The sequence below is a fragment of the Argentina silus genome (genome assembly GCF_951799395.1).
Source record: "Argentina silus genome assembly, chromosome: 3".
In the NCBI taxonomy this organism is placed as follows: Eukaryota; Metazoa; Chordata; class Actinopteri; order Argentiniformes; family Argentinidae; genus Argentina; species Argentina silus.
In genome coordinates, this window is record NC_139657.1 from 26276774 (window position 1) to 26286397 (window position 9624).

Consider the following 9624-nt stretch of genomic DNA (forward strand, 5'->3'; position numbering starts at 1 on the left):
CTCCGCTGGCCAAGTACTTTCCGTCAGGACTCTGCAAAAATAATAATGGGAGAAAGGAAATCATGAGAGTTGAACCATCACTGTTAATATTCTAAGGGAACACACTTTACTTCAAATTAACTCATTATTTCGCGGCTCGAGGTATCGCTCTAATTTTGAGAGAGCGGTAATGAGGTAGGCCTAAAATGAAAGACAGCTGAATACATTCATCCTCTTCAGTGTCCTCACAGGAAGACCATGTGTTGTGTACTATTTTCTAAATAATACCGAGCTGCCAAAAACCCCCAGCACCCGTAAACGGCATTTCCTGGCTTCACTGTGACAATGGCATGTCTTATTGGAAGCCAGTGGGCTGTCCATAGTTCACTTCATCCAGTTATTATATATTATCAATGGTGGTTTTTATTGTTGTTAATTTTTTAATTGTCAGAGCACAAGAAAAGCAACTGCAACTTTTTTATAACTGTGCTACTGTTCCGGAATATGCGCAAGATTGGAGCAGAGGCAATACCACATCGGGTGCAGCTGGATAGTGGTCCCAGGTGCCTCGAGAACTGAACTAGTTGGTAATTTTTTTTTTTTTTTTTTTTAAATCAACTGACGGAACAGAGTAGCCTGTAGTTGTGTATGTGTCAAGGCCCTGTCTAATTAAAGATACATTTAAACAATAATTTTCCTTTTAGTAATCATATGAGAAATTAACTACGAAATAACTGACATTTTTTTTTTGTGTGTGTGCAAAATGCATGCCTCTACGAGAATCAGTCAATGGCAAATACAAATACAACAACCAATCTTGATTTTCTTACATAGGCTATACTCAGGATGAATTTCCCTCTGGTGTCCAAAGAGTACTCCTTCTTGCCACTTTCGACCCCAAATATGTTGACCTTCCCAAGATGGCTTCCTGTGGAAATGTATTTGGAGTCCGGCGAGAAGGCCACTGTCCAAGCATCAACTGAAATGAACAAAAAGTACAACATATTTTAGAGAGAAACTATGGAGAAACTCTGCAAACCATAACAATAAAACATTGTGTGTGTGTGTGTGTGTGTGTGGGGGGGGGGGGATTCTGGTGTGTGTTTTTAGTTGTATTTTCTGCCCTTGAGCTGTTAGCATGAAAGAGAGGAGGAACAAAGTAAAGGTTTATGGTTGGTCTGGGTATTGTTTTGTCACATTTAAACTGGTCTTGGTCTCATCATGGTCTACATATAGCGGGTCTTGTTCTCATCATCGTCCAGATACAGTGGGTCTTGGGCTCTCTTTCTCTATTCTCAGAGTGAACATGTCAAATCAACTTCACTTGGAAGGAATCCCCAAAAAGCCTAGATGAGGCAACAACACAATCCCAAGTCTTTTCTAATTCTTATGAAAGTGAAGTTTGTGTTGCTATGCCCTCAACCCTCTCTTTTATTCCCTCAAAGCCAGTCTGCATGGATGTTGACTTGTTGGGTTTGAATCCCCCACAAAGCAATGTAATTACTATTAAACCCCATGAGGAAGAATATCAAAGCAGTGCTCTCTATTGCCGACATCCCAGGTGTCATTAAGCATTTGATATTGTTCGATATTGGCATGGTTCTATATTCACATTTAACGCCTTAATTTCCCCTCAGGATCAATAAAGTACCTATCTATCTATCTGTCTCTTAAAGGTTCTGTCATTTGCATATAATTTTCAAAATAGGCTATATTCACCTCAATATTAGGCTTTGCAATAAGATTAATCTCAACGAGTCCATGATATATTGCTGTAGCTTTAATTTTGTTCATGTTTTCATTTTGCCTATGAATTTCCCCATTGTATCATTTTAGATCCTCCGGTTTGTGCAACAAACTGAAAAACAGGATATTTTTCCAGGATAGTTTCTCCAGAGACGATGTGCTGTGGCTTATAAAATGTAATGACTAACAATGGCTTATATTGGGCTGCTTGTATTTGGGCTGTCTGTATGGTGACTGCCCTGTGAGGTTGTCAATGACTTATGCTAAAATTAAAATTTTATAAAGTGTCTGACTCAAACACCACACAATTAATCAGGCTTCCAATGGTAGATTTCTCGGAGGGAGAAGTGCACTCCGTTTCCATTGCTTCTAGAGTGAACATTCCATTCCATTACTATCTGAAGTTTGCTTGACTTCATGCAGGGGAAGACTTATTTGATTGACACATATCTGTGACATCCATGTCTTCAAGTCAAGTGAAGGAGACTTGCTCTCCTGGAGATCCAGACCGCCACCTTGGTCTCAACAATGTTAAAATGTTAATGACAAGTGGAAACTGTACACCTGAACATCTTTATCATTCCCTATTGTATTTATCACTATCAAGATGAATGATTTCAATTTCAAACCGAATTAAAAGTTGCAAAGTTTTAGAAGTTGCGTTGGAGTTGGAAAGGAAGGACAGTTAAAAGTCAGGGCATTATTTTTTATCCTTTGACCCAGAACACATTGTCAGTGTATTTAACTGTAAGTAATGTAAAAAGACACATGGCATTTAGTTACAAGTGCACTGGGTCAATGGTCAGTCAAGTGGGAGAAAGCTCTGGAGGAAAGGTCTCTGAACAAATGAGCTCTGAGAACAACCCTGTTGCCATAGCTACAGTCAACATTTTTATCCTATATCCAGTCAATACCTATTGTGTTGTACCAAACCTTCAGGATGCTCTGCATCTAAGCAGTGCCTCTCAATCCTATCTTAGAATGCAATGCCTAATGGAACTATTTCTTTTATAATTGTATAATGTATTCAGACACATTTGGAACAGTGATAACTAAGGTGGAAAGATTCATCTTAGCCCACACCTTCAAAGGTCAACCATTATCATATTTCAAGCCTAATTATAATTAGCTATGTTAGTTTAGCCTGTTAATCCATCTCAAAAATACAATGACTGAAATATAGGCTCATAGTCAGCCGAATGTTAGACAAATGTTAAAATGGAATTGATCAAAGGAAAGTAAAAATTCAAGCAGATGACCAAAATACCTATTTGAAGGGTCCATATTATCCGTAACATTTGCTCCTAACACCTCACTGAACACCTGTGCTACAATCAACATAGCCAATTCAGGACGTTATCATGTTAGCTAATAGGCAATTGGAAACCAGGAAGTGTTCTTAGTTCGTTAAGAATAAGAGTTTTACATTTATAATAGCGAAAATGTAAAAGTGTTTTTATATCGATACACATGTATTACCTACAGATAAGATCCATATACTGAGAGCAGCGCTTGGGTTAACTACCAAATTCAACTAGCATGGATGAATGCTAGTCCTGAGATGCAGCAAAGTTGCTCAAGAACGCAAATATGAGCAAAAAAAGACTAACGTCCGAAATGTGGCACTATTCCTTTGAGGACAATGGAATAGACCCAAACCTCAGTGTACATGCACCTCAGCTTGTACAGACAGGCTGGTGAGCCTTGAGTGTTGGACGACAGTACCTGGGCCCGCATCCATGGACTTGATCTGCTTTCCAGACTCCAGGTCCCAGAGGCGGATGTGGGCATCCAGTGAGCTGGAGGCGGCGATGGCTCCGTTGTGACTGATGTCCACTGAGACCACACCCAGCTGGTGGCCCTCCAGAGTCCACTGCAGTTCTAGCTTCTCATCCGACCTGAGTGTTGAAAGCATAGTGAATAGTTAGGTTGCAGCAACCTATGTTGATGTGTGAGCATTCATTCTTTTGGAGGGATCAATTTGTCATTCTATTCCCCTACACTGTAGGAAAGGAAAAAAGTCACTTCCTTTGAAAATTGTCCAATTCTCACTTCCGGGGATAAACTCCTGCTTAAAGCTAAAATGGGTTGCTTGAAACACTTTATATTGCTACTTAAAAAATATGGCATTTTGGCAAATAATTTCCTCAAGATTCTATACAGTCATATATAGACATTCGTCCGATAATAAAAACAGGTCACATTAGTGGAATATCCCATTAGCAAGTTTGGACTTAGCTAACAACAGAGCGTGCTAGCTTTGAGGTAGCTGGAGCTCCATTAGTTACCGATATGGAAGCAAACATGACAGCTTCCATATTAGTCAGTCATTAAGCTCTGACAGGGCCGTCATACCACATCTAGCTAAGGAAGCTTGAGGGTCACGTTATCTTAAGCCGTAGGAACTTCCATGTTGTTGTGGCAGCAAGATGGAGTTGCAAATCTGGTATTTGCAGTGGCACACACTTGCCTATTCGGCCTGGCTGAGTATGTGTGTAGTTGATTCAGGGGAGACAAACCAGGAGTCAAAGAGACTCTTGGTTCAGAAGGCTTCTGTGCTTTCAGCTGATACCAGACATCCCACAGTGTTTACCATTTCCAGACTTTAACCATGTCATCCAGAGAGCCGGTGATGATGGTGTCCGACCCATCCTTCTCACTCCTACCCCACGCTGCTGTCCAGATGGCATCGTCATGGGCTGTGAGGAAAAACACACATCCACATTTTACTTTTTAAAGGGCCCCAAAGTGTGCCATCAAAATGTAGTTTGTTGAACTTGATTCCAGTTCAAGTTGAAAAATCCCCAGTAAATTTTTCAAATAGCAAACAACATATAATCTTTGTTTTTTTTGTCCAGTACGTTTTCATTTCAGATTAACTATTGTTTAGTTAGTGTCCCAAGTTAGCCATCTTACTTATCTTAGCTTATTGATCTTAGAGTTTTGACTAAAAACCAAATAACTGATAAAAGTTGACCGGATCCAAACACTGTAATCAGAAAAAAACATGTACAAGAAACAGTAAACCACTATCTTACTATTTTTAATTAGCCATTTGAAAAAATCTCTATGGGAAAAATGATTTTAGACTTGAACTAGAAGGAAGTTCAGGGACTACATTTTGACAAAAATGCTGCGTCCTCCATTTTAGTTACATTTGATTTCAAGGAAAACTGAGTTATGTTCATTTCCTCTTTTAGGGACTGGGGGCACTTTCAGATGTTAGGCTACCTCTCAGGATGTTGTATAACAGGACTGTAGCATTTCAAATCTTTTCACATGAAGAATCATAAAACACAATCCAGGTTGAAGTTCAATAAACAACATAACTTAAACAACTACAGAATTGAATACAGAACAATGGAGTCATAAAAGATGATTTGCTGTAAAAATCTGTGCAGGGCAGAGAATCAACCACAATACAATAGCTACTCACCATGTTCTTGCTTGAAAAGTATACTGTACTGGAATGTAAAAAAACAAAACATGACTGCAGTTAGTTCACCACATCATAACTTACATTTAAGTTGTCTAGTAACATAGGTGTCCACTCTATATGGGCGGTAGGTGTAGTATGGTACGGTTGCTAGCTAGCTAGTGTCACGTTGCAGCCCCATAGTATTGATTCCTCCTGACACCCAGTTTAGATCTGGGGAAACACATAGACCACCCTCTGAAACACCCTATATTAACCAGTTACGCCACCGAAAAGCTAGCAATTCGATGGCGCAGGTGGGGGGTATTTACACTTGTGAGTGCGTTTACCAATTCAACTTTGTTACAAGTTGCGACAATCATATTGTCAGAGCAAAACTAGAGGCTAACCATGTTGTCATTTAACTTCTTAGTTTACGATTAGCAACTTAAGTTATAATAACTAGCTAGAATAGCTAGCTAGTTACCACAAACTAGCTTACAAGTAAGGAGGGCAACTGATGTTTTCACAATTCCTTAATTGTCATGAAAATCAATCAATCAAACGTTTGGTCTTATTCTATAGCCCTCTCTCAAATATCAGAAATTCCATCCTTTCCTCCTCTGTCCTCCGTGACCCGGAAACCAATAAGCGGTTGCCACATATAAGAGCGTATCCATTGTTGAAGAGGTGGATTCCTCCCTGTCCTCGCCTCCTCAAGGAGGTGCCCCACTGAAGGATATACAGTGCCTACGGAAAGTATTCAGATCCCTTCACTTTTTCCACATTTTGTTGTGTTATAGACTCAATTAAAAATGCATTAAATTGAGAGAAATTGCCATCAATCCACACACAATAATGACAAAGCGAAAACATCTTTTTAGAAATGTTTGCAAATGTATTAAAATTTAAATACAGAAATACCTCATACATAAGTATCCAGACCCTTTGCCATGACACTCTTAAAATCAGCTCAAATGCAAAAATGTCTTCAACAAGTCACTCAACAAGTTGAATTGAGTCCATCTGAGTGCAAGGATAATAGTTCATGTGATTTCGGAATGAATATCTTTTGTTTTTATAGTCTGTGATTTGCATAGGAATCAGTTACACACTGTGTAGATTAGAATGTCACGACCAACTCAGGATATTTAATCATTTTTTCTTGATCCTGACAAACTCCTCAGTCCCTGCCGGTGACAAACATACCCATAACATGATGCAGCTACCATTATTCTTCACACGAGAGAAGGTGCGGAAACTGCATTGCATGTTCTGGATTTGCACTAAACTTGATTCTTTGTAGTAAAACCAAATAAACACATTTCCAGCAAATCAGAGACCCTATAAAAAGATATTAATTCCAAAATGACATGAACTATTATCCTTGCATTAAGATGGACTCAATTCAACTTATTGAGTGATTTTTTTATGACATTTTTGCATCTGAGCTAATTTTGTGTCATAGCAAAAAGACTGAATACTTATGTAAATGAGGTTATTTCTGTATTTCAATTTTAATACATTTGCAGAAATATAAAAAAATAAACATGGTTTCGCTTTGTCATTATGGGGTATTGTGTATTGTGACATTATTATTATTTTTTTATTATTAATTTTTAATTTAGTCTATAACAACAAAATGCAGGGGTCTGAGAATACTTTCCGAAGCCACTGTAAGCCTGTATCGTCATGTGGAACAGTTTGTAGGATTTCTGCTTACATGTTACATCCACACCCCCTTTTTGCGAGGTGGCACTCAAAAAGGCACAACACAAATACGTGTCTGTCCACATAACGGCCCAAAAGGGAGATCAAATGAGTAGGCTACAACATATATATATATATATATATATATATATATATATGTTTTTAGGGCATTTCTGCTTTATTGGGATAGAGACAGTAGAGATTGTCAGGAAGGATGGGTGAGAGAGAAGAGGGATAACATGCAAGATATGTCAAGGGTCGGAATCGAACCAGGAACCTTGCGATTACGTGGCATGCGCATTAGTGTGCTACGCCACCAAGCGCCCCACATTTTCTTCATATTGACACATCAAAAGTTTGTATTTTAAATCAAACAATTACTATAAGTAAATTAAATAAAGTAGAGATTCTCAGCTTTTATTTAATGGTATTTTTGTACATATTGGTTTCACCATTCAGAAATTACAGCACTTTTTATGCCTAGTCCACCTATTTTAGGGTACCCACAAGTAATGGGACAATTGGCTTGACAGGTGTTTTTGGTTATTCAGGTGTGTTCCGTCACATCATTTGTGCAGACACAAGAGAGCTGTCAATGATTCTAGGCTTTGCATTTGCCGTTGGAGTTTGCAATTGGTGTCTGTCAACATGAGGACCAAAGAGGTGTCATTGAATGTCAAGGAAGCCATTATTAGGCTGAAAAATCTGAAACTATCAGAAACAGCCAAAACCATAGGCTTGCCAAAAATCTGCAGTTTGGCACATCATTACAAATAAAAAATAAAGCATTGGTGAGCTCAGCAATCGCAAAAGATCAGCTAGCACAAAAAAGGACTTTGGCAATGACTATGCCACAGGTTTAGTTGAAACATCGCCACTGAGTGTATAGGGAGCATGCTCTTACAGAACAATTGTACAAATGAAATAAATCCAATAGATCAAATGAAATAGATTCAAAAGTTTTAACGACACTGTCTGTTATGGAATACATAAAAACATTTAGTGGGCTCAATGCTGAGGTGGGTCAGTCATTTATACAGACAGAACGATCTCTCTTTTCAGAGGGAGTGTTTCATGGGTGTTATGGGCAGTGATTTAGAGAGGGTTGAGGGGAGGTGTGATCCTGTCTATCAATGATAGGCTACTGATGATGAGAAGATGACTTCAGTTTAAAGTGCTATAGGTTGTTATTATTAAAAAACGTCATAATAGGGTGCAAAAGTTCACAATTTCAGCTGAGGGGACAAGCCTTCTCTCGCCCACACAATGTAAAACCCTGCTCAATCAAACTGCTTTCTATCATAATTGGCGACATGATTTCATATTTGGGCGAAATAAAAGTGTACCAGCCAGTGACAAAAGCTGACAAATCATCTATTGACAGTTGAATTGCATTTTTCATACTTTTTGACTTGTCATACAGCAGAGAGATGCATTTACAAACCTGGTCAACCACCAGTAGTTAACAGTAAGGGTTTGCCACAAACATGAGGTAAGTTTCTCAGTAACTGCTATCTACCGTTCCTACCAACATGACATGGAAAGAAACATGCTAGATGGCCAAGTGGTTTGATATATCTCAACTATAGCGGAGATTTAGCTAAAAAGCCCCTGTTTACACAGGCTACTGTGAACCACAGAGAAGAACAGTGCTTCCTTGACAGCCATTTTAGTAGTTTATTGTTACAGGACATCGCATGTTGCTAGGCGGTCGATTGAGTTTGTTGTGCATAGAGCAGCAATAGTTTTTCTACACATTTGGCCTACTTGAAGCTGTACATTTTGTTTACATCATCCATGTCAACAAAAACAATACAGTAACAAGTCCTACTGCTTTGGTTATGATAAGGTGTACAAGATTGTTCTACTTTCATAAAGGTATTTGGTCTGTGTTTCCCCCAGATATTTTCTTATGCGGGGTACAGAGGCGCATACATTAGCACCTAGGATTGCCATTCATTACTAACGTTTTATCAGTTCTATGTAGCCTAAGCCGAAAAGTTTTAGGCACGAAACAGATCCATATTCAGTGATAGGGGAAACACGGATTTAGGTGTTATATTAATCATAATCAAGGAGTACAATAAATCATTTTGAAAATCACTAGATAGCTGCTTCAACAAGCGTTAGCTAGCTTTGCACGCCATCATCACTTACTTGAGTGCTCATTGTCCTTCAAATCTTGCAAGTCGTAGTCGTACACGTCCTGAAATGCAAACTACAAGTCATTTAGATGGTTGATAGCAAACTAAACATTAGCTAGCTCACTCATTGAAAGTAGCTGACAGCTACTAGTATAGTATGAAATTAGCTAACGCTGGCTCCATCAAAAAAAGCTGTGTTAGTTCTGTAACTTCAGTAGTTCGCAAGACCCATGACAGAATGGGCAATAAGAGCATCTGTTTTTTGGTGAAACACTTTAAACATTTACGATGAGATAGATATATGATGTTTACCTTTATGCGCTGCTGTAATGTAAAATGTAAAATGTGAGGATGTTCATGACAGCACATTTAAGGGAACTTCCGGTTTGGTGAACACTTCAAAATAAAAGTCATCTCTCAATATATATAATACACATTTAAAAAAAACGTGAGATATATTAGACAGTTTTTTTTCCGCTGATATTGATGCAGTCACAAAAATTGCGTGATTAACCAGAGTTGATATTAAGTGAGATCATTCTTATACACTGGACAATAACAAAATATTGACTGTAAGTCTCAATGAAAGAAAATAAAAGTCTACAGTAAACATCTTGTCCCCCACAAATG

At 38.5% G+C, this 9624-nt stretch overlaps 1 protein-coding gene across 1 annotated transcript in view; it reads right to left on the minus strand.

The window, feature by feature from the left end:
- The window catches only part of skic8 (SKI8 subunit of superkiller complex), a 12730-nt gene extending 3353 nt beyond the window's left edge, over positions 1 to 9377 (minus strand). The window contains exons 1-7 of the mRNA XM_083666543.1: positions 9307 to 9377; positions 9008 to 9068; positions 5162 to 5189; positions 4319 to 4424; positions 3451 to 3623; positions 810 to 958; positions 7 to 31 (exon numbers count right to left, since the gene is read on the minus strand). Of these exons, the coding sequence (XP_083522669.1) occupies positions 7 to 31; positions 810 to 958; positions 3451 to 3623; positions 4319 to 4424; positions 5162 to 5189; positions 9008 to 9019 (493 nt within the window). The 5' untranslated portion in view covers positions 9020 to 9068; positions 9307 to 9377. The remainder of the gene's footprint in view (positions 1 to 6; positions 32 to 809; positions 959 to 3450; positions 3624 to 4318; positions 4425 to 5161; positions 5190 to 9007; positions 9069 to 9306) is intronic.
- Between the last annotated feature and the right edge of the window lie 247 nt (positions 9378 to 9624).